This window comes from Bactrocera dorsalis, chromosome 2, assembly GCF_023373825.1.
Source record: "Bactrocera dorsalis isolate Fly_Bdor chromosome 2, ASM2337382v1, whole genome shotgun sequence".
Classification (NCBI taxonomy): Eukaryota; Metazoa; Arthropoda; class Insecta; order Diptera; family Tephritidae; genus Bactrocera; species Bactrocera dorsalis.
The window spans coordinates 16,873,574-16,900,286 of NC_064304.1; the positions used below are offsets into that span (position 1 = coordinate 16,873,574).

The following is a 26,713-nucleotide window of genomic DNA, read 5'->3' on the forward strand; positions in this document are numbered from 1 at the left end:
TGCAAGCATACCTACATACTTATATATATACTATATGTATGTATGTAAATGCTGTTGTTGTTTGTGTGTTGTCTAATTCAGTGGATATGCACTGACTGACGAATTGCTTAGCAGATAAAAGGGATAAACAGATAAACGGACATTGTAGTTGACAGGAAGACCGCGGTTATATACTTTTATTGTTCAAAAACAAAAACCAACAACCGTAACAGTACAAAAAACTAATAAAATAACGGTATATACATGGGTGTGTGTGCAGTGGCACTGGTTTCGACTGCTGAACTGCTGAACTGTTGGCTAGTGCGGGTGTTATGCCCAAAATAATTGTTTGTGGTTGCGGGTTTTGATTAACACGAGCGTGATGGGGCTTCCACAGCTAAAGTTTCGAAGCTATGTGACAGCGGTTTGACTCACTAACCGTACATACACATGTATGTGTATAATACGCACATACATACATAAGTATAGGTATGGATCTAGCCACAGGCTTTCAAGGCAGAAGGCAGTTAGATGCTAGAAGGGCGCGCGACAAGCGCAAGAGGTCAAACATTAAGAGGTGGGCGGTTGGGCAGTTGGTTGATTGTACGGTCGCCTACACCTACAAGCTGTTAACAGACGATGCTGTCTGTCGTCGATTTGACACAGCGTTCGGCGCTGTTCGTGTCTTCGGTTTGGCTCTGTCAGGAGCAGGGCGAGAGTGCACAATGGTTTACTTCGTCGCCTGCTTGGATAACTGGCTGCTTGGCACTGACTTACTGCTGCTACTGTCAGTTGAGTTTCGACAGTCCGTGTATACAGAGGTGCGTCTAACGTTGCGACCGATACGAAGATAATTGAAAAGCGCGTCTGTTTGTCTGTCTGTCTGGCCGCCTGCCTGTCTCACTGAATGTCTAGTCTTGTTGTCGTTATTGACGTCGATTTTCGCCTTTTTTGCCTTTCGCCTCTGTCGTGTCGAAGGAAAACGCTACGCTATAGATCGCGCGCGAGTGCCTAAATGTGTGTGTCTGTGTGTGTACACGTCAAGTTGTGTGTATGTGTGTGGAAAATTTCTAACAACACACTTGCGCTAACTTCGTTTGTCGGAGAAGAACGACAACCATAAACGATAATAAGAGTGGCAATAACAACTAACAGCAAAAATCATAAAAAAACACGCAAAAACAAACAAAAAAGTGAGAAGCTAAAAAAAAGTGGCAGAAAAACGGATGGAAGCCGAGAATTTCAAATTAAAAAGTTTTCTACAAATTCACACTTCATCACCTCTGCGACTAGCCACCGCACCGACCGCTACTGGCCCAAACTGTGTGCTACTCATTCCAGTAAAGGACCACTAAACACTTTCGCCGCAGCAGGACATTATTGTCTGTTGGTGGTGGTCACACTCCAACTACCAACTATTCTGCCAACACAGACGGTAGAACTGCTTCAGCCATCCACAGCGTTTCAATTCATTCTGAGTCCACATTGCAATCGCTGTAATAATCGTTACGAAGCGTTACTGTCTACGACGACGGCGTTGAGGCAAAGCCTTTAATTGACGACGAACAGCGGTTGGAGCAGCAGCAGCAGCAGCAACGACGAGCAACAACAAGCCGCGCGGACGAACGAGCGTACGAACACAGTTTGCAGAAAAGGCGTCACCGTGCTTGCCACACTCAGTGCGAGGCAGCCGCAGTGACAAGAACACAAGGCAACCCCGAAAAATAGAAAAAAAACGAAGCAGCAGCAGCAGCAGCCAGAAGCAGTAGAGGCATCCGTCGCAGTGGTAGAATCCAGTAGTAGCAACATTGGCCGTGGCAGTTAGTGCCAGCAACAAAGAGCTAGCTATCAAGAAATCATTCTAAAACGGCAGACAACAGCGCCAACGAGCTATCAGTGGTAGCAGCCAGTACCTTGACCAGCAGAAGACGAGACTGGCGTCGACCACTACCATTTTGACCACTGATAAGAGCGAACGACCAGCGAGCAGTAGCGCGCAGCCAAGAACACGCAGCAAAGGTGCACAGTGGGTTAAGGAATACGGGACCAAAGGAAACATTGGCACTGCACTAGCAGGCGATTGTCTTCAGCGCAGACACCAATGTGAGCTTAAAGGCATCGAGTAATATAAAGTGAAAATAAAAGAAGACGAAGCGCGCACTTGACGTACCGTTTAATAATTAAGCGCGTTTTCGCTTAAAGCGTTTCCATTATTTTCGTGTTATTGCTTTCGCTGCGCCACGTTCTTTGAGTGACATTTCAGTGATAAACGAGCATTTCATTATCAGTCTTCATTAACAGCCTCCACAGCAGCTTTGTAGTTGTGTTTCCGCAAACGAAGTTGCCAACAAAAGTGTTGTTCGCAGAGAAGTCAGCAAAGAAAAACAGTTTTTTTTTCGTAATTCATATAAAAGGCAGCAGCGCACGCGAGCGGATATCAGCGTCATTGTCGTCGCTGAAAGCAGCTATAATTTTTACAAAAATTGCAACCACAAAAATATTATACACATATACAAAAATAAAAAACTAAATTAGTGAAAAGCGACAATTATTTTTTAAAAAATTTTACGTAAAATAATCCGATAAATTATCAGCGTTAAAATAAAATGCAACATTTTCTAAGCTGAGGAAATTTTTAAGTGAGCGTCGATAAAATTCCATTCGATTTCGAGAAACGAGCGACTAGCAAACAATAAACGAAACGCCTGAAAGTAGACATTAAAGCTGCCAAAGATGTTCTCCATGTGTTCGAAAGTGAAGCCACGAAACTCAACAGTGAATACACAACAACCAACGGGTGAGTACAAGTGAAAGTGTTTTTGGTGTAGGAGACCTTGGCTAAAGTGCTTTGGGTTGGGCTAGGAGGTGGCGTGACGTGGGGGATGCACGAATATACAAGCACATTTGTACAGTGGGTTATCAGTAAAACGAACTAGTATTAAATCAAAATTTAATAAGAGTTCTATAGCTTTTTAAAGAGCTTTCACTAAAGCATAAAAGTGATGATTTGATATAAAGAAATATTTTTATAAAATGATTCATGCTTAGTTTTCGGAACTACGAACATAAATTTGATAAGAAGCTTAATATCGGGTCTAAGAGCTTTTATAATAACTTAAAAATTATTTTTAAAAATTAAGAATACATTCTAAAAATTATCTAAGCTTATCAGTCAAAACTACGAATAGAATTTTGTACAGAGACTTTATGTTCTATCTACTACGAATAGAAATTTGGTAAAAATCTTTAAGTTGGTTCTTAGGAGCTTTCATAAAAGCTTAAAAATTTTAATTTTAAGTTTCTTTCTGAACTTCGAATATATATTTGTTAGAAAGTTTTATGTTGGATCCAAGGAGCTTTCATAAAAGCATAAAAGTGATGATGCTTTCCTAAAAGCTCAAAAACTATTTTTTTTTTTTAATAAGGAATATATTTTTTAAAATATCTATACTTAACTTTCGCAACTATGAATATAAATTTGATAAGAAGTTTCATGTTTTATTTAAGGAGCTTTCAAAAAGCTTAAAAGTCTTGATTTGACATATCTTTCTAATAGTATCTATGGTAAATTTTCGGAATACGCGTTAAAGTTTAAGCTTATATTAATCTTTCTGGAACTAGATTTAAGGATCTTTAATAAAAGTTTAAAAATTATGATTTTACAATTAAGGTACATATATCTTCTTTATTTATTCTTAGTTTTTGAATCTAAGTACGAATAAAATAAGACAAGATAATAAGCGGTGTGAAGCTTTACGTTGGAGTTTAGGAGCTTTCACAAACAATTTTCAGAATACGTCTTAAAGTTTAAGTTTCAATTAATTTTTCTACAGCTTTCGCTTAAAAGCTGAAAATCAAAATGTTTTGAACAAAAACAGAAAATTACACATTAGAAATACTTAATTAAAGTTCAAATATCAATATTGATTATTTTCAAGACAAAATACTATGTAATGACATGTGAATTTATAATCGATAACTCTAAACGAAAAATCGAATTTTTTGGATATTGGGACATACGAATTCGAATTTCTTCGAGTAAAAAAAAATTTCTTCGTTTTTTCGAAGTTAGTCTTAAAAGTCGAAATATTTGCTTTTTAAAAAATATTTCATAATTATAATATGTTAGTTATGGAAAAAGTATAGTATATAAGTTTTAGATTATTTACCGAAGTTATAAATTTAATCGAGCTTCACTTTAGAGCTTTCGCCAGTGCATCTTTTATATGTTTTACTGTACTTGTGTGAACACATCACGTACAAGCACCTACACACACACAAGCGAAAGCATTGTGCTGAGTTAAATGCTCCGACTGGGTTGGAGGTGGCGCTGCTGCTGCTACAGCTTCTCTGCTATGCCACCAATTCAAGACTTTATTTTTCTCAATGAATTCAACGACTTGTCGTGTTTTGCTGCGAAGCACTAATACATGCAACCGAGCACGCACGTACATTTTATTATACATTCACGAGTGTGCGCTGGATTTTTTGGAGTGCGGGGTTGCCATACATATATGCATGTATATACATAGGTCCAAACATATTTATATATCAGCGGGTACATAAAAGCAGTATATCTGTGAAGTTAAGGTTAAGTGTGTATAAACTGATTGGAAAGCTCGTATGTGTGTGTGTATATGTGAGTCCTTACTAACATTTTAAATGCTTCACTTGATGCGTTGTGATGTTGTTTCTGGACCAGCTAACCTTTCTTATCTGCTGCATTTATCGAGCACGATTTAAAGTGCAGCAAGTTCAGCGTAGTTAGTGCAGTGTTCAACACACACACACGCGTGCTCACACTAACACTAGTATGAACATTTTATGCGCATGCATACATACATATGTACATAATAGAAAGTTCATTGCAAATATTCGTGGGAAAAGCTTGTGCCACTGATGGAGCGTGTGTTGCGTTCGTGATTGTACGGCAGCTTGTGGATTAAAATGGTGTAGTTGTTGTTGTTTTCTTTTGACAGTCAAATCAACATGGACCGAATATCTTAGCTCCTTTGCACAAGTAATGACCCCTTAGGGTGCAAGCACCCTCGGGTAGTCATCCCAGCAGCGTTTAAGTCTAAAATAAAGACAGTTAATAGTTGCAGTGAAATTGCTGAGCAAATAACGAAATGGCATTCTCCACTAAACAGTAAAGTTACCAATTCAATTTGCTAGAGATGTGAAGCTTAAATTGCAAATTATTGCGGATTAATTTCGCAGAAGGTTCATTCTCGGGCGTATACTTATGTGTGTATGTATAATAACGTGCTTGGGGAACTGTTAGTGATTTCACAAAATATTTGTGTGAAAACAATTAAAATTACTTGGAATTACTATTGCGGGTATTTGTAAGAGATTTTCATAATTTATTTTTTAAATTTTGTTTGTAAAAGTTTAATAGCATTTTTTATTTTTATATTGTATAAATAAAACACAGAGAAAAAATACGAAAGGGTTATAAAACGAAATGTATGTATGGTCTTCTAAAGGATCAAACAAGCACAGTTTTACTCGATAACTTATTGCCAGTTTGAGGGTAATTTGGTAATTTCAGAATGACACTCTTATAGAAATCGTGGAGTTTTTTGGCAAATAAAATGGGAGAATCGTTTTTAACAATCCTTGAAGCAAATTTTTCACCAGCGACACTATTTGTCATAGACAGGAACACTTAGTTGCAGATTCGGACTATAAGGTGATTGCATAAAAATCGCCCAGGCAGCGTGATGGAGCATCTGGCGAGTCATTATCGATCGTGTTGTCCTGTTAGAATGCAATTATACACCTTTTGGCCAAAGCTGGCTGCTTTATTTGCCTTTAATAATTCGGTATTAGAGAACCAAAAAACGCATTCTCAACGTATCAAACGCCTCTTCAGATGATAAAAAATCGTTGATCTTTTAGTTTCGGGAATAAAAAGGTCATTCGGCGCCAAGCTAGGACTTTACGTTGGATGACTTACTAAACCGATGTTTCGAAGCACCCCTGTCGTATTTTTTTTTAACATTTAGAAATGTTTAAAGAGGAAAATTAAAGCAGCGAAGAATTCAGAAAACAATTTCTAGATAATGAACCTGGCCATATTTAAAAACTTGAGCTGCATGAGCGATATTTGCCTTCCTTCCTCGCATTTAAAAGCCCTTACTAAAATCAAATATTGTAGTATAAGAAAGAAGAAGAATGGGAAACCCATTCGACGAGCAACGGTTGGTGAAAAAGGAGTTCAAATGGTACTACTAATAATTTTAAAATTCTTAATTAATTCTCTAAAATCAATGTCGCTCCCCGAAGCATTGCCTCTTGGCCAAATTTACTTGTGCCAACGTTTTTTCCTATCCTCGAAACAGTTTTTAAAATCAACTTTCGAATTAGCCTTCAACGCGAGTAGCCATTCACATTTCAAATTGACGGTTGCCCCGTAACGGTCGTTTGAGTTTGCTAAATAGCCAGAAGTCACACGGAGCTAAATCAGGCGAATACTGCGGCACGATATTGGTTAAAATTTGGCGAAAAACTCATGAAGAATCGTGGTGCAAAAACGAAGAGTTGTCGTACCATAATTCCGGCCTCTTTATACGAAAAGCTTCGCGAAAATTAAGCATAAAAACTCAACTAGTATTTTTGGTTGACAGTTTAACTGGTCGGAAGGAATTCGGAGTTCCCCACAACTCGATAATCAAAGAAACCTGTCAACATAACCTTGATTTTCGATCTACTTTGGCGTTTTTTCGGCTTCTGCTCACCTTTGCCACGATATTCAGTCGATTGATCGTCTGTCTCGTGGCCGTGAGCATAGATCCAAGACTTATTGCCAGTAATAACACGTTTCATGACAACCTGGTAGTTGGAAAATATTGTTTCATAGAAGTTAACGCGACGCTGTTTTTCGAAAAAATTGCGTGATTTTAAAACCAATCGTGCTTTCACTTTTCTTAAGCCAAAATGATCTTTTAAAATTGGTTTCACTGATCCTTCCGATTTTTCAACGATGCGAATAAGATCTTTGATTGATCGTCGATTCTCAAGCCTCAATTTCTATAGTTCATTAACGCGTTGATCATCAGTTGACGTTGATGGCCGTCCTGGACAAGGTTCGTCGTCAACGTGTTCTCGACCCTATTTGAATAACTTGAACCAGTCAGAAACACTTGCTTGTGATCAATTATCACCAGGGATTTTTCCAACATTCTGAACGTTTTGGTACCAGAAATTTGACGCCGCACACAAAATTTAATGAAATTTCTTTGAAAGTTTGAAAGTCTTCTTTAGAAAGTTCTACATATGTAGATGTTTTAAGCATTTGCGTTTGTAAAGCTTAGCACTTCTAATCAGTAGCGAATGCATAGCCGTTTCTAATGAAATCGCTCACATAAATACATAATTCAGCATTAAAGGATGCGCAATCCACATTCTTTGTGAATATTATTTCTGAGTAGCTCTTCTGGAGTGCTTCTAATCGCGAACGCTTCATGCATGCCTCAAGTTTTTGACATTTGATTTGCACAGTCTTAGCTTGATTATTTCGAGGTCACCGCTGTGCAGCACGGAGGATTTAGCCACCTTTTTTTACTTTTATAAGTATACGCCAGCAGACAGACACGGCACTTCAGCGTAATCGTCATGGCCCCTTTGGTCATTCATACGAAAGCTTAAAACCTCATACGAATTCGTATGTCGACTCGTTGATGGGCCCTGTTGGAATTACGAATTTACCATATCTACTATCACTAATTCATATTCTATTCAAATACTTCGATTATTTGGTTGTCTAATTCAATTATTTGCCAGCTGTTGACCGAGATCGAAACTACTGAAGACTGAATGCTGTAATTTTTAACATGTATATTTCTCATGACACCGGGTCGTCCGATCTTTCTTGAAAGAGCTACTAATTAAAGAAGCCTAATAGGTTTCAATAAGTTTCCGTCATAGAGGCAAAATTAAAATGGGCTGTATATGTATGCACTTTCACAGTCCTCCGTTACTTGTGAGCTATGTTGCAAGCTTCCCTTAGTCACTGACTTAGATTTTGTGATTGTTGTATCTTCATAAAACCTTTACTATTCAGTTATAAAAAACATTGCGTTGGCTTTGATCCAAGTCCTTTCCATGTTTGCAAATTCCATTACCGTGGGTCTCTACAGGCTTCAAGCCTGTGAGTTTTCCTTTACGGGAAAGTCTATCATTTTTTTTCTATTAAACAGTTTTGATTGGCTGAACTTCTCGTGACAACTGTGGATGGCATCCGAGCTAGCATTCCTACATTGGTTAGGTAAGTTTTACCCCAAAAATAAATCCACATGTTCATAGTTCTAGCATTCTCCATCGCAATTTCCGAATAGAAATTTTGCTGGAGCTTGTAACTGAACCGTATAGGTCGGTATGGAGACCATGTACTCAAATCTCCAAGTCAACCATTCCCAACTTGTTTGAAGGCCACCACAAAACTTTTTTAAGTTAAAGGCAAACTCTTGAAACACCTGAGAGCTTCATAAATGTTACACAAACATTTCGATGAAGAGGAAAAAATAATTCAATAATTCATTTTAAACTCTTCCTGTCGTAAACTCTTTCAACTCTTCTCATATGTGTTTCAGATATTCTCTACTGGCAAGTACATTTCTCAAATGTGCATTCCCATGCATACAAGTATATGAACTGCTATGTATGAATCTATGTACCGCAGTTCACTTACCGACAAGAGTACTAGGATTTTATGAATGTGTTTTGCTAAGCACATACACACACACTCAAACTTACTCGCAATGAAGATGTTTCAGTTGCAGTTTTCTTCATCAGCATTTCCCCAGCGTCCTTCAGCAAACGTTGCAGCGACACTTGTAATCTGTCTGCAGCTGAATCGCTCGGTCTCACATTCCTGCCATTCGAAGCTCTCGTGCAAGCTCGTCGTCGCCATATGAGCGATGGCATCGAATGTGTGTGTCTCTACGTGTATGTGTGGGTGCTTACTTGCATTTGTGCGCGTTTGATGGCTCACCGTTGGGAGCAAGTGCAACAGCGAGGTGGGGGTCGGGTCGGGTCGGGTCGCGTTGGGTCTTGTGTGTCATGTGAAATCGTAAAACGCTTTTGGTAGGAGCCCAGGGTGGCTTTTATGATGCCAGACAATCTAATGGATTCAAAGGTTGTGCCGGGAGTATGTAGGTGTTGGGGGAATGGAATGCAGCTTGGCTGAATGGAAGACTGCTGGACGATTGAGCAAACGGACGGAGGAACATCGAGGAAAGTGAGTGCAGTGATGCGCAAAACGTTTGGTGGAAAATGTTTTTTCGTTTTTTCCGTTACACGCTTCGCCCTCGGCACGCCTTCCGCCAAGGCGGTGCAACTGCGGCGATATGCATATGCAAGTGTACGTACATGCATACAAATATATGTATATGTATATATATATAAACATACAGACATAGTGGCAGACACACGTGCACAGACGCACGCATGGCAGGGTCCACACTGGTCGGACGGACAAACGTGCAGGCGCGTAGGTGTATGCCATGCAACACTAAACTCATGCATACAAATATACAAATGTATGTACGGATATATGAGTGAGTGTTTGTGCAACTATTGCGGATCAAGAGCATGTAATTATTGGTAGATAAATTTTACCATAAATGATATTGGGTGACGCCAGTGAAGCGTAACAGCGAAGGATAAGCCAACGTCTTTCATATGTCCTTCTTATCCCGCTCCGCTGTCAAGCGCCGCCGTTGTTGTTCGCAACGTCATTATATGCGCAGATATATGTATGGATGCGTGTGTGTGTGTGTCTCTTCTTCGTGACTAACACTTGCGCAGCAGCGTTGCAATTTAACTTTCACTGAATATTCACCACTTGAGTGATGCGATGAGTGCTTGTGGCCAGAGCAGACGGAGCGCAATGGCAGACACGCTTGATTGCAACGGCTGAAAGGAATCGGAACGTAGCCGCAATTCGTTAGCGCCAGCGTTGCCTTCAAAATTGATACATTTACAAGGATATGTGATTATTATGTGGGCGCATATTAATTGAATCGAAATTGGTTGGTACCGCTTCAGTGTGTACAACAATAACAACAGTAATTAAATTGCATGGCAATAATTCAGTGAAATGAGATTTCCGACACTGATGTCGTGGATGTCGACGTGACACTACAAATATTTGAGATATTTTACACAATTATTTTAAAGGTATTTAGGAAATTAAACAAGAAAAAACGTTAACTTCGATTGCACCGAAGTTATAATACCCCTCACAAATACAAAATATGCCTTACCAAAACTTAATTTTAATCGGTCAGTTTGTATGGCAACTATATGCTATAGTGACTCGATTTGAAGCAATTTTTCGAACACCATTGCATTAGACAATAATCACCGTTGAGTGCCAACGCAAAAAGGAGTTGTATGCGAAGGAACTGAATACCGTCCGGTCTTGGTCTGACCAGGGTTATTTTTTGAAGCGCGGCCGAAGGCCCCGAACGCAGAAAGGAACTCAACGCGAAAAATAAATAATGTTTTTTTTTATTTCCTGTTTCCGGTTGAAGTATAATCTGTTTTCCTTATTTCTTTCAGTGATTTTACAAAAGATGTCGATAAGGTAATATTGAGAAGGTTCCTCGTCAAACGAAATATTTTTCAATACAAGCACTGTACTCTAAGTGTTCGGTTGGTATGGCAGCTATTTACTATAGTAGTCAGATATTGGCGGTTACGATATATGAGCAAATTTATGCAACATTCCAGACGGATATCTAAAAACTGAGGGACTAGTTCGCGTTTATACGAACAGACGGACATGGCGAAATGCACTCAGTTCTTCAGGGATCATTTATGTATTAATTTTATAGGGTCTCTGACGCTTCTTTCTGGGTGTTACGAACTTCCTGGCTAAGCCTGTTCAGGATATAAATATTTAATTCGAATTTTGGCTATACTGTCAAAAAAAATACGATTCTTAATTCCAACTAGGTAGAACTTTTTTTATATTTAATTTGAGAATATACCGTGAGTTATATGGATTAAACAATTTTAATCCAGCGCTAAAGCCTTTTGAAACTGTAAGGAAAATATTACCTGCTGGTACCGGAGTCACTTGATATCGTAATAATATGAGATGAATGCGTCTTGAAAGAGCAATGCCATTATGTAATAGCTCTTGTTCTCAAATAAATAGTAGGCATTTTGGGTAATCTCAGCTCCCTTGGTATTACAAATAGCTCCGAACACATTGGTAATGCAATGATGAATCACGCTTACAAGAAATTTTATTTTAAGGACATTCCTATACGAATTTCTTTGCCTATGTACAAATCTCGTTATATATATGTATAGTAACGTAATATATACCTAATTCGAGTAAATGAAGACGGAAGCTAGCTTCGGAAAGAACAAATTAATAAGAACTCGATTCGATTTTAATTTTCGAGGCTGCAGTAGAAAGTGCGGAAGTTTAAGAAACAATTGATTATTGCGGCCCCTCTAAAATTCTATGTCCGAATCTTAAGTATGTGTGAGCTTTCTAGGTTTTTATGAATGCTGTAAGGAATCAATCTCAATGTACGCAAACAGCTTTTGCCAAGCGGATACTTAAGGGATCGTTTTCAATGCGACCCTCCAAAAAATCACTGATTTTCGCGATTTTTTTTTAGTGTTTAAACTTGAACTATCAGTCCGGTTTTTTCTAAATAAATATATTAATGACGAATGCACATGATTTTTTAAGTTGATTCATTGGATGTATATTATTTAAATAAATTGTTGAAATTACACTTAAGAAAAAGGTTCTTCTGTACGACGTCCACAGTTGCAGCCGCTATATCGATCTAAAACAAAAATTTCCAAAACGATTAGGAAAGGCGCTATCGCGCTGTGAAAGTTCTTTTTTATTTTTATTTTATTTTTTTTGAAATTTGACAAAATGGCGGCGGTTTGCACAAAAAGTATCCAATTTTATCCTTTTGTTTTTCGTAGAAAATATAGGAAAATTTCAAAAGAAAAAAATCCACTGCGCGACAGCTAATGACGTTAAAAATGTTTTCTCCAAATTGGAACTAGATATCTTGAAAACTCTTCCTTTGAGAGTGGAAACCGTTTTGAAAAAAACACCATTCTGAGAAATGAAAAGAAAGAAAAAGAAAATCTGGAGTCGCTATGTTCCCCACTCTGTTCTCTTTTTACAAGAAACGCTGTAGTGACCGTACGAATTTGTATTTCAATTTCAAAATTTGAGAGAATGTTATTACAGTGTATACTATCCGATAATGCAACAAAGAAACCGATTTTTCGAAAATTCCACACTGAGACAATCCCTGAAACTTCACGATACTGCGATCCGGTTTACTTTTTGTTGGAGAGATATTTTTGACATAAATTTGATAATTAGTTTGCCAAGTATAAACTAACATTAAAGTTCCACATTGATATGAGTTTCACTTTCGATGATTCCTATTCATTAAAAAAAAATATAAAATAAAACGTGTCTGCCTTAATGACTATAAAATTAAGAAACCTTAGAGTTTAGCTTAGTTTGGTATAATTTGTTTATACTTTTGAAAAATGAAGATTATTCACATCTTTGGTTCCTCATGTCGATGTTACTTTACAGAGCAATTAAACAAGCAATAAGAGTATTAAATTACAATTACAAATCTTCTTTCTCTTTATTGGGGAAGACATCGCTTACAATAGCGTCCCAGTCGTTCTTTCTCTTCGCTGTTTGGCGCCAATTGGAGATTCAAAGTGTAGCCAGAGTCTACTCTACATAGTAATTCCAACGTTGTGGAGGTTTTCTTCTTTCTCTACTTCCCCCGACGGGTGCTGCTTCGAATGCTCTCAGAGGTGTGGGATGTTTTCATTTATTTGGACGACATGGCCTAGCTAGCGTAGCCTTTGTCTCTTAATTATATATATATCTCGTACAGCTCTTCGTTCCATCGACTGCGGTATTCGCCGTTGCCAACGCGGAAAGCACCATAAATCTTCAGCAGAACTTTTCTATCGAAATCTCGTAACGCTGATTTATCACTTTACACAGCCGTATTAGTTTTGCGGGGATACGAAATTCAGACATCGCGGCAAAAAGGCACCTCCTTTTTGTGCTGTCAAAAGAAGCTTTAAAATCGACGAAGGGGTGGTGTGTGCCGATCCTCCTTTCGCGGGTCTTTTCCAAGATTTGGCGCTTCGTGAAAATCTAGTCAGTTGTTGATTTTACAGGCCCGAAGTCACACTGATAAAGTCCAATCAACTTGTTGACGGTGGGCGTCAATCTTTCACACAATAGGCTCTAAAGAACGAGGAAACGATGTTAAGGTCGCTTATCCCACGGTTGTTGGTGCAGATTGTGGGTATCCCTTTTTGTGGATTGGGCAGAGCGCATTTAAATACAAGTCGTCCGGTATGCTTATGCTTTCGTCACCGCCGTGTTTGAATAGTTCGACCGGTAATCCATCAGCCCCCACCGCTTGTTGTTCTTCAGACGGTTAATTACTATTCATGGTCGGGCAATGGAACGCCTGTTCCATCGTCATTGGGGAATCGGGATCACCATCTCAGGGTGTTATGTTTTTACTGCCAATCAGCAGGCTGGAGAAGTGTTCACTCCATAATTTCAGTATGCTCTGAGCATCAGTCAACAGTTCACTTCTGGGGGTTCCACAAGAATATGCTCAGGTTTTGAAACTTTCTGTTAGTACGAGTTGTATCTTTTAAAGGAGTAGCATGGATGGAGGTCATAATGTGTAATGGCTCGCTATACTGAAAAAAGTTATACGAAATTGAACCGAGCACATTGTCTCCATAAGACGTAGTTATGATCCTAAAAAATCAAATGTCATAAAATGTCTGATAATGAAGCTATAAAATACTATTTCGCCGATTTTTGTATTGCATATTCGGTATAAAATTTCTTTCCGTCTAAAAAACTCGCTTTACAAATATTTCGAAACTGCTCATTTTTAATTTTATACTTTTCAGAGCTACAATTCCAAGTAGTACTTATAGTTGTTTCACTCTCTTTACAGGCACAGTTGGGAAACAGATCAAAGGAGGATACTTGTTGCGTTACAAAAGTGAGTAAACAAAGGTGGAGTCCAGAGTAAAGCACTAGGCAATTCATTTATATAGTATAGAGGTGTGAAAATCAAGCTAACGTGGCTCAAAGTGACTTAAATAGAAATTGCAGACTTCATTTTAGATAAAATAATAAGCTCCTGTTACAAATAACAACAACAAGAGAGAAGTAATAATAAATTGGAAAACACTTTAGTCACTTGGGGTAGCACCGAGTATTAGGCGCAGAAGAACTGCTTGTAACATTTTATCATATCAATCGATTCATGGCCTAATGCCACACAAATGACTACGAACACACACACACATGCAAACATAACAGTATGTATGTAGATTGCAAATGAGTGCCAGCGTGCCAGGGCTTTACTGCTTTGCCAACTGATACCACAGCGTAGCATCTCGAAACTAAAATTACCAATCGCACATATGTACATACATACATATGTAGATGTGTGTCTACTTTATTCTTTTCTGAATTCTTTTTTTGGTTTTGTCTGTGTCATATACAATTTTGCAGGATTTTGCGACAATTTGCTAAATCAGCATAAGTGCAATACACATTGACATGACGCAGCAATTCCTTCCTTCCGACGCGCACAGACAATGGCTTGAATTTCCAAAGCGCGCACTAAGTGGCAGCCCCATGGGGTAAAGCGACGCAATGCCGCATTCGGTTACACCGCTGCTTAAGCGCCTCCGCTCCTCATCCACCACCCCCCACACACATGTGGTTGGTGTGGAGGCTGTGCGCTTTGGTGAAGGCTTTTAAGGGCCGCCTGCCGCTGATGTTGGCGTTGGTGTTGTTGTTTTTGTCGTTGTCGGTGTCCCTGTCGTTCATGATGATGGCATTGGTATGATTGCTTTTGCTGTTGCTGCCACTGCTGCTGCTGCGACTGCTGTTGCTTGTGCCGTTGCTGATGGCGATGATGATGGTGCAGATTACATTTGTAAGCGCATTTAAATTTTCAAGAATCTTAATGCCGCAAAAAAGGCGTTTGATACACTAACGAATTTACATACCAAGCAACATACATACAAAAACACACACAGGCATATGTAAATACGGTGGCACATGTTGAGTAGGTATATATGTATATGTATAAGCATACGCTTACATGCGTTTCCATTTGCATGTGTATGTGTGTGAAGTGCCCACTTGTATGGTTTCATAATTTTACCTACAAATCGCTCTCTCCCCGCAGCTTAAGCTACATGCTAATGCTGGGTAATGCAAGTTGACGTCTGTGCTTGTGGACGGCAGCTGGCATATATGCGTACATACGTACTAACTTCATACATACACACATACATTTGTTCCAAATATGTATGTATGTGCAAATGTCTCCAGCATGCCACATACTTGAGTAGTCACAATAATTACATTTGCATTTGTTTTTGTAAGCAAAAGTGGTTGACCTTCAGCATTAGGGAGTCAATGACAAGAGTTGCTGAAATTCGCGTCCATTTTCTAATACTTTTTTATCCTACTGTAAATATCTTTATGTTTTAGAGCAATTACTCTGGAATCGCTGGGCCGAGGAATGGGTCGTGCTGTATGATGATTCAACAATGGCTTGGTTTACGGTAAGTTCAATTAACCGTTGTGAAAAATTACATAAATCAATCAAAGTAATCCAGCATGAAATTGAATGAATACGCCTTATGACGGTTTAGGTTTTTTGGTATACTAAATAGAACTCAATGGATAAAATATACCACTGGAAAGCTCTCTCATCGGTATAAATAAATATATTATTTTTTACAATAAATTGAAGGTTGTATTTGGCATAATTAGAATGATCCGATTCAGGTCAAATAAGTACCGTTTTGTTTGATAACTTGTTGCTATTTTGAAGGCTATTTCGTAATGTCATTCTATACAAACACTCGGCTCTCGACAAAAGTTCACATAGTCGATTTTTACAAGTTTCTCTTGAGGCTGATTTTCGAATAGCAAATTCGTTCCCTATAGACAGGATCATCTGACAATCACTAGATGCCAGATGCGAACTATTAACCAACGCTCCCGTGGCAGACACAAGGGCGCTGTTCTCTTAGAAAATCATTCCTCTCATAGTGGCTATCGTTTCCTTCAAACGGTTCAAATGGTTGAAATGGTCAAATCTTTGACGGTACAGGTCCGAGTTTAGCGCAGAAGAGCAGGTAGATAATTCCCTGCCGATCCTATCAAAAACAAAGCAGATGACAACCAAAAATTGGGCTTCTTTTTGTACCCAGGTTTGTTTAAGTGGTTCCAAATGGTTTTTGCGCAATATTTAGCTCCAGCGCAATGTAAAAAGTCGGACTCGATGATTCCCATTATCTTATCGATAATTTCAATATCAAAATTTCCAATTACACATTATTGGCTATTACATGTAACATCAGGACCATAGACCACAGACTTTTTCCACACTAAGTACAGATATAATTGTCTCTATAACGTGAACAGTTTTCCGAGTTTTGATTTGCTGTTGAAGTTAATAAAGTTGTACTTAAATTCTTAAAGTTGAATGAAAAAAAAAGGATGGGATGTTTGTTCTTCGATTAAGAAAATAATTAAAAAAGAAATTTTGATTTTAGTTAGTTAAGACAGTCCCTGTTTGATATATTATCTCATTACTCTAGGGAACAATTTGTTTAAAATCAAGTACTTTATTATTTATTTAGAAAGAGAATTATCAGTGAATAACTAGAAGCAAAATTTCTACATATAGGAACCCGGCCGGTCATCGCCAGCTGGTAAAATCCTAGTCAAGGAAGCGCCCGAAATGTTGGCCATTGCACATTGGACTGGTCAAATACCGCGCCGTCCACCACTGCCCGAAGGCTGTAGTGTGTCACAGTTGATTGCATTGGGCTCGAGAAGAAAGCGCTCCAAAGTCTACTGGATGTTGGCCAAATCGGAACAGGAAGTGAGGTAAATAAAAAATAACAAGCCTCTTTCATAAGCCTAATAAGTTCTAAATTGTACACATTTCCATTTGAAATACACAGCGACTGGGTTGACGCCATTACCAAGACGGTGAGTTTATTGTCATTGGCTTAATCCATATAAATTCATTTTAAACGAAATCATTGAGTGGCAAAGTTTAACTCAAACTGTTTTACAATAACTTATAGCTGCCGCCACCACCACAAATTGAGCTCGTAGTTGACAAGCCGCATCTTATGAATGTCTTACGTCGGCCACTGGTGCGCATCCGCCGTAAGTTGCAACCTCTTTATCGAATATAACATATTATTATATGGAAATATAATTTATCTCATGCTAGCGGCCACTACGTCGGAGGTGAAACAGCGTAAAGTTTCGGCGCATAGAAGCAGCAGCGCTCATCCGGCTTTGGCTCATCACCGCACGTTCTACGTACAGGATCCGTTGGTGAAGAGCGATGCCGCCGTTGCTATATTGAGTAAAAAACCCGATTCGAAGCCGGCTTTGGCCTGCGCATTGCCCTGGGGACACGGTTGGGGCTGGGCCACTTTGCCGAATGGTGTGTGGAGTGGCGGTAAGTAAAATAAATTTCCAGGGAACGAATAAGTGGTTGTTCAAATTGTTTCATATTAAGAACGACTGAAGCTAATTAATACCAAAAATAATACCAACTAAAAAAAAAATAACAATAAATAAATCAAAGTAGGCCCAGATGGAAATTAAATACAGATTCTGGCACCCAACGGCTTAATTCTGACAAAATATTCGATAGCTAGCGAGAATATTTCATTGAGTGAGTTCTGTGGGTGTAGGTGATGAGTAAAAGAAAACCCTGAAGGGTTACGAAACTGATCTTGGGCTTCACGATAGTTTTTAGTCCGCAAAATTTATCTTAGATGAAAGGAAAACACTTAAATAATAAATATAAAGATATAAATAGGAAAATCTGAATCTCATTGAAGAAATCTAAATAACTGTTTCAAGTGCTATTATAAATTACCCAAAATCACTAATTCCCGCCGTTCTTACTCTTCATTCAACAGGTCTCACTTGGTCGCAGTGTGAGGACACTTTTACCCTACACGCACTGCCCACCACGCACTGCACCAATCTTGTAGACACGTCATGTAGCGGCGCCGTCTATCACACCGACATCGGCGGCTTCGATTTCCATTCGACCGGCGTGGAAGATCTTGGCGGTGAGGACTTCGACTATGCCATGGATTGTGGAGATTTCATATTTTAAGCGTTAACACTGCTATGCAAAAGATAATGTGAATCCACAAAAAGCAATAGAACAGGAAGTGGATGCGCGGCATTAAAGAGGCAGAAGAAAAGGAGGATAAGAATTTCAAAAAAATAACAACAAAAAACATTTTAACTGAAAAAATATAACCACCCCACCCTAGAAACGAGTGCAAAGGCACTTGAACGCTTATAAGTTAAATAACAAAAACAAAAAAAGAAAACAAATAAAGCCAAAAACTAGTTTAATTAGCAGGGGCTCGAAAGAAAAGCCAAATAATGGACTCACCTTCTAGTACTTTGGAATAAATTTTCACATTTTCGCTGCACCCGAGTCTTGAACGAAGAACGAGCCGAACTGCAAAAAAATTAAAATAAAATTTAAAAGTAAAAGTAAAAAAATAACAAAAAACAAGATCTATAGAAATATTGAATTATGTACATGTTAACTAATATTACGGGTAATAGGAGAACGAATTTTCAGTTGGGTTCTCAACTGCGTGACAATTTCGAGTTTTTGCATTTTATAAACGCCTTCGTTTAAGCGAATCGACCGACCTGTGAGTGGAATGGCAGAATGGATGAAAATTACTAGCCAAAGAAATAATAAAACAAAGAAAAAATAAAAACAAACAAATAAGCAAAACAACAACAACAAATATGAGTATTCCAATGGATTTCAAAAGATGCCAAATTTTTGTAAGACGCCACAAAAACAGCGCAGCAGGGAAAACACTGACCCACATTTAGGCGCCGGGTGCACCTAAGGGACGGGTAGCTGGGAATTAGTATTACTTATGTGTATATTGTAGGGATGTTTACACACGACGTCGTCAATAGTTGTAGTTGAAATTTAACCAATCATAGCGCATATTAAAACAAAAATTAAACAAAAGCAAAAACAAAAATTTAAAACCTGAAACAAAAACAAAAACAAAAAAATATAAAGTAAAAATTTGAAGAAAAAAAACCAAAAGTAGCCGTAAATTGAAAAAAAGAGATTTAGCATTTTCAGCTGATAGAAAATGTTTATTTTTATGTGTATATGTACGTATGTATGTGTGAAGCAACATAATAGGGGACGCAAAGAATTTAGAAACCATAGTCAAGTTTTGAAAACATAAAATTAAAACCAAAAAAAACGCTAAAAAATATTACGTGGTATATTTGTAGGTTACCAAAACAGCAAACAAAACAAAAACAACAAAAACGAAGTCAAAATCACATACACAGACACAAAGTACTCATTGATCTGCCAAATAGTTTTGAAAGATATTTAAAGTAGGTATTGTATTGAAATTAAAGATGTATTAAATAAAAGAAAACATTAAAAAGATAACAAAAAAATAACAAGAACAAGGAATCGTTGTACACAAGGAAACGCCACCAAGCAACAATGCGAAACACGAGCAACATTTAATTGACAATGCAAAGTTTTTTGAAATGCCGAATTGATTATAGATTTTTTAAATGATTTTTCGATTTTTTACTGTTTTTACGTAACGAGAGATAAAATTATTACAAAAAAAAACACAAAATAATTAATTAGTAAGAAAAAAGTAATTTTAGCGAAAAAACTAGGCAAACCACGAGCAACATGCTGGCAATGTTCTCCGTTAAATTACAAAAACAATTGTCAAATTTATATAGTATATAGCGATAAACACACTTGTCGAGCAAAATAAGTAAAAATATAAAAAAAATCACAACAAAAATTAACAAATGTTTGTATGTAGCAAAAAAAAAAAAAGAAAAAATATAGATTATTATAAATTTCAAGCGCACGGCATGAAAAGCGAAAAAAATAAATGTCAACAATATTTTTTGTGGGGTTAAAGAAGAAAAAGCAAAGAAACAAATTACAACAACATTTTATGCAAAATACAACGGGACAGAAAAGAAACACAAAACAAATAAAAATTCAGTCATACACCAGTGTTGCATTGCACGCGAAATAGAAAAAGAATATTTTCTAGTTACAATTAGAGATCGGCCAATAAACCAAAGTTTCAATTAATTACAGAACAAGAGTATACTAAATACTAACAGAGAACGAAGAAAGCCAAAAGATTGTAAATGATGTTTCATTATTGGTTGGCAGCTGATGGTCGCCCGCAACTAGTGTTCCTTCCTACACCGAAAAACCTCAACAGCACCAACAACAACAAGAATTCATAATGCGCTAAAATATCACAAGACTTTCATAAAAGTATAGAAAGAGAGAGAGAGATAATTATAGATTGGACACGGTGATCCTTTAAAGCTAAACTAGAAGAGGTCTAAGTGAAATGTATGGGTTTCCCACAGAAAACAGTTCTAATAAATCTTTAAAAAATTCAAATTTGTGTTAATTGAGGAGATTAATATAAATAGAGAAAAACTTACTTACTTTTCTCACTTTAATTTTTATTATTCCAAGAAAGTGACGGCTGAATTATTGTTAAAAAAGAGTTGTTTTTAATGATGCGTTTATAATTTTCCGAAAATAATTTCAAATTAAATTGAATGATATATTAGCTTTTTCTAATAGAAAGAAATAATATACATTGCGACAAAAAAGTGCCCGGAAATATTATAAATATTAAATACTATTCATTAATATTTATTTGAAGTTTGGGGAACAAGAAAAAATTACCAGAGCCAAATCTGGCGAATACGGTGGTTGATCGATGGTATTCATTGCATTTTTGGCTTTAGATTCGGTCACAATCGTCAATTACAGTTCAGCTTTAATGGGATGAGTCGAGCAAGAACGCGTTTCATACCCAAAATATCCCCCCAAAATCATACGAACAGACTCACAAGATATCGAGCTTTTTGGCCATCTCTCTAACACTTGCCTGATGATTTCAACCACAATATTCTTCACTTTTTTAATATTTTCATCAAATGAAGAGATCGAAGGTCATCCAGAACGATCTCTCGACTCTCTTTGAAGGCTTTGTACCACTTGTAGGCCATTTATTCACATGCCTGCTGGTTCAATATCTTACTAACTCATCACACGATTTCCAGCAGCTTTTAAATAAACCTTCCCAATTCCTTCGCTACAATGTTACGAATTTTCGATGTGAAATATATTTCCATTTAAAAATTTGACAACAAAAGAGTCACTGAAACCATTAAAAAGTGGTGTGACAAATATCCGCATTTTATGCTGAACCACTGTAAACACACACTTACTAGGGATATTACTTTAACTACGAACTATAAAAGGTATGTACGTATGAGTACGTGAGCTTTCGTGCTTTCCTGCCCTACATACATACATACAAGTATGTTTGTGCATATGTACATTCGTGGAAACCGATTGACATGAACTTTTATTGCCCTTTCCGTGCGCATATTTGTTTTATGGCAGTTAATTGAAAATTCATGTTGTAATTCAATTCGTTACCATTTGTCAATTAAGCCTTGAAAAAAACTCATGTAATAAATAAAAAGTATATATCGAATATGTAAATATTTGAAAAATCTGTAAAAATTATAACTACAATGAAAGACAATTTCTTGTAATTTTTTTATTCTATAGATTTCAAAATATAAAGGGTGAGACATTTCGAGATTCCCTACTTTTTTTTAAAGGAAAAGCACAGGAACATCAAATTTAATGGGGAATGTTTACTATCATTCGAAAGAACATTGTTTGCCATATATTTTTTGAAAATTATCTCTTTCAAATTTAGGCTGCGGCTACGTCTCAGATGATCTATCCTTTGAGTCTAATTTTTGATGACTCATTCGAACATTTCGACTTCAAGACCTGAATCGAGGCGTGATTGACCGCATTGGCCATAGGCTTTACATATTCGACCGGCTCAAAACATGAAATTATCTGCTCATCTGCTAACTGAAGTGTGCTCTCAATAAATCCATTGACTGTTGCGGTAATTGGGAAGTGGCGCCATCTAGTTGAAACCAAATGTCGCCGAGATCACGAGCTTTAATTTCAAGCATCGAATAACCGACTGGTTATCATGGCGCGATAACGGTTACCGTTGTTACGTTCTCACCAGTATAGCTTTTGAAGAAATATGTATGGATGGATGATTCCACCGTCCCACACACCACACGAAACCGTTGTTTCTTCTGGTTTAAATGGCAGGTTTTGAGTCTCTTCAGGTTGCTCTTTATTCCAAATGCGGCAATTTTGCTTGTTTACATACCCATTGAGCTAGAAATAAGCCTCAGCGCTGAACAAAATTTGGCTCAAAAACGTCGTGTCTTCTTGGAACTTTTCAAGAGAGATAAAACCTATTATTGGAATAAAAGGGTTTGTGGTCTAACTGATTTTTTCGTCATTGAATTTTACATAATAAGAATCGGACAAAACTCTACCTCTACGGGATACTTGTCACAGCATCAACAGACGTTTTCTAGTTTGACATACGAATTTTTACGTGGTTGATTTCAAATATTTATAGAGTTGACAAAATTCAATTGAATTGAACTGAAAATTCAGATATTTAATATATATACAATATAACATTTTAATGAATGCCGAATGATTCCGATCAGGTTCCTTTAAATAAATTGACTGTACAATTTCGGTATAGTCATAAACTTGAGTAAATTTCCTGTATGAAAATGGTTAATAAGTTCAAAACACGATCTAAGTGAAATTTTGATTTAAAAGCGGTCGTCCTCAGCAAACCAGAAGCCAATGCAATAGATCTTAGTTACAGTTGGAGGTGTAAAAATGCATATTCAGTGCTGGTTAAAGGGAAACATAACACCAAATAACAGAGTGAATACATAATTACAAAATCTGAGTTTAGTTCGACGATAGTTCAATATTTTTTCCGGTATACCGAGACTTATAAGTGAAAATAAATTTTGAATTAATTTTCTCACATTGAAGTGATGACTAAAAGAGGAATGCAGGAAGGCAGGAGAATAAAGTGAAAGCCCCTTTTACACATATGAAAACTTTGTAAGCATGTACTTGTATTCATAGCACGGCCCGTTCCTGGACTAACTTTTGATCCCACAGTATGTATGTACGCATGTACTCGTATTTACATTGGTAGACTACAAGACTTAAGCAATTGTCGCAGCGACATTAAAATATTATGTATAGTATGTTTATGTATGAAGTACGCATTGTTTGGCTTTATATGTATTGCATACATACAAATATATACTCGTATATGAAATGATAAAAGAAAAAAGGTTAAAAACAAAAATTATAATGATGAAAATATAATCGAACAATAATGCAAAAATAATGAATAGCAATGCCAAGAAGCAGCAAAATGCAATGTTAATGAAGCAAAAAAAAAAACAAAAACAAGAAACGCTTTGAATATATGTATTTGTCGAAAAGGGTGTTGGTATTTTAATTTTTCAATGTAAAATGTGTCTTAGAAAATGCAAAGTTTGCCACTATAATTTGGAAATGTATGTATGTACGTGTAAATTTTAAAATTTAAGTGAAAAAAACATAAAAAGTAAAGTGATTAAACAATTACTGTGTAAAAAAAATTAAAACTGCACACTCGAAGAGCACACACAGTCGTTGCATGTCGGCGCCAGAAATCCAAAAATTCAAAAAGTATAAATCAATTTTCAAAAATATATATTAGATAAAAAGTTGTTTTCGGACATAACTGCAAAAGTGGCATTTATGGAAAAGTATAAAAATTATTAACGGCAATTTGTAACTCAATTGAAAAAGGCGCTGACGTGACGTTTTAACCACATTTACAACTGACGTAAACGTAAAATGTAATTTCGAAAACTCAATTGACCTCCGACAATCATCATATGATATCTCATCGTATTCGGAAACTACTTTTATTTCAATAATGATTGAATTTTGTTTATATTTTTTTGTTGTAATTTTAAATATTCGCAAGCTTATTTCGCCTAATACAAATATTATAGAAGTTTCAGTGAAATTAAGAAGAATTTATTGAGGCTTTTATTGTTTGATTTTCCACTGACATAATTCGAATCCGAAACTCTCTTACACAGCGGGCGTGACTCTGATTGACGAAAAGTGCTCTGAAATCCCACAATTTTTTTACGCTTAAGTAATTTTGGGCATGAACTCTTAGTAGTCAGCGATATTTTCAGGCAGTGAAGACCATTCTGACAAAAGACTTGAAATTTAAAATAAATATTGATCGACTTATCGAAAACGGTATTTGGATTCAACGAAGTCACGTATCTGAAAATAAATGAAATGAATGAAATAAAAGACGTTTCAAACAGACCGTTGATTGAGTCAATTAACAATACTGCCTATAAATATTCCATTAAATTTAAGTGGTTACGTTCACTTAGAATTGTTTTTTCTTTGTTTTTGGTTTTAAAAGAGTCATTTAATTTAATAGATATATAAATAACACAATTTTATTTACCGACTTTAATGTATTTTAAGAATGGGCGATTTATTTTGAAAAGTTTTTGATTCCCTTGACCCCGTAACTGATTTTCTGAAGGGCCTTCAAAAACAGGTGCCAGGCGTTGAGAAAGATTTTTCTGTTTAATTTTAATAATAATTATTATAGATGAATACCGGCATTGATCGAAGGGCGTGCTAATCAATATTTTAGATTTTTGGCATCCCCAAAAAAAGTATTTTTTTGTGATAAAATTTATTTTTCAAAATTAATATCAAAAATCTTAATCCTTCAATCATTACATATGTATAAATATGTTTAGGAATATTGTGTAAAAATTTCTAGTCGATCAATTTCACGGTTTCGGAAAAATTTTCCACACTGCTAATTGACTAAATTAATTGACTGTCTGTGACGCCTTTAAGGGGTGGGTAAGGTTTTCATGGTAAAAAAAATGACTTTTTGCGAATTTATTTCTTAAATATGAATTGAGTAATTTTATTCGGACCTTTTCTACATTATTGAGCACACTTTTCACAAAATAGTTTTTAGCATACAAATTTAAGACGCGTTTTTCTCAAAACTACTTTTTAAATGGCCGGCAAAAACTTTTAACGAAAAAAAATTATCAAAGAACGATGGGGGGAAGATTTGACTAATTTCTCTTGGTGTTTTATATTGATATATGATGAACAACGCAAAGTGTTTTTTTCTCAAGACGTTCTGGGAGAAGCTCTGTTACCGGCTTATGCTGTAATACTTGTGCATGAAAAAATTACCCTCGATTGTCAAAATTATGCTCTATAAAATATAAAATAGGTTCAAACAAAAGTACTCAATCCATATTTAAGAAAATGTATTTTTTACCTTAATAACCTTATCCACCATAAGGCGATTATCTCGCCTTCTATAACTATAACTGAATTCAAATAAATTTTAATTTAACTGAATTTAAATAATTTTGAAGAGTTTTGGAAGTTCTGAATTCCGAAACCTTTCATCTTTCTAACAGGGTTCCCGTGAATAAATTGTTTCTATTTAAAGTTAATATTCAATACGACAACTTTTATTAAATTTTTAATGAAATAAAATTAATTTGAACTTTTTGCAGGTTATAAAGTTTTTATTTTTTTTATCAAAAAAATTAATTTCTTATATTTTCTAATTTATATCCTTTAAATTTCATATTCATTAATGAAGTCTTCGATAACATTTACATACACACATGTAATTGTGTAACATAACGTAGTTAGATGCATAGAATGTACAATACATAAGCACAATTAGATTTATGTAGTCAAACTAAATAAAATTAATGCAAATGAAAAAAGCGCTAACACAATGAAGTCCATGAAATCGTTAAAAACGCGAAAATCATATATACACACACACACAAAAGTACATACGACATACATATGTATGTATGTATATGTAAAAGCATGACAACAGAAAAGTATACATACATATGTACATGTTAAAGAGAAGAAATAAAAAAAAATTAATGATAATTAACAAAAAACAAGAAGCGAGTTAAGAATTTTTCGAAAATAACGGCTAATAAAAATTAACTGACGCGAAGACTAAAAATTTTCGAAATTTTAAATATGTATTTTCGTAATTGATTGAAAAATAGGTTTCTAGTATTTTAAGCGAAATTACGAAATAAAAACTGCTATTTCATATTTTTAAATGCAATGCACACACACACAGGCACGCAGACACAGGTACTCATGTCTGACGGTATTTATAAATTTCACGTGTTCCCTGAAAGTCTTCGAGCGAACGCATCTGCAGCCGATTAGCAAAATAAACGCTCGGCATTTCGAACCCAACAAGCAGCAAATGAGCCTAAGATAAAGAAAAAAAGCAGCAGAAGAGGAAGAAGAAGAGTAAACCATATAAGACGTGTTATAATACACACCATCATATGTAGCATATTTATTGCATGTACTGTGTATGTTTGTATGTAATAGCGAAAGCGTGTAGTATGTAGGCAAATTGAATAAAAAAAAGTTATAATAATAAAAAAAACAGCAACAAAAACAATGTGTTTCGCGTTTGCAAAATGCGCTGTTCTAGGCACATCTAGAAATATTGTAATTTGTATTGTAATTGCGTCGATGTCTTATTGTATGTTATTGTT

General features: G+C 36.3%; 1 protein-coding gene across 1 annotated transcript; it reads left to right on the plus strand.

Moving 5' to 3' along the window:
* The first annotated feature begins 596 nt into the window (after positions 1-596).
* Positions 597-26,601, plus strand: LOC105222804 (uncharacterized). Its single transcript, XM_011200280.4, has 8 exons — positions 597-2,776; positions 13,995-14,042; positions 15,554-15,627; positions 16,761-16,963; positions 17,041-17,068; positions 17,167-17,251; positions 17,319-17,552; positions 18,022-26,601. The coding sequence occupies exons 1-8, from the start codon at positions 2,713-2,715 to the stop codon at positions 18,222-18,224; spliced, it is 939 nt and encodes a 312-aa protein (XP_011198582.2). The 5' UTR covers positions 597-2,712; the 3' UTR covers positions 18,225-26,601.
* The last annotated feature ends 112 nt before the right edge of the window (positions 26,602-26,713 follow it).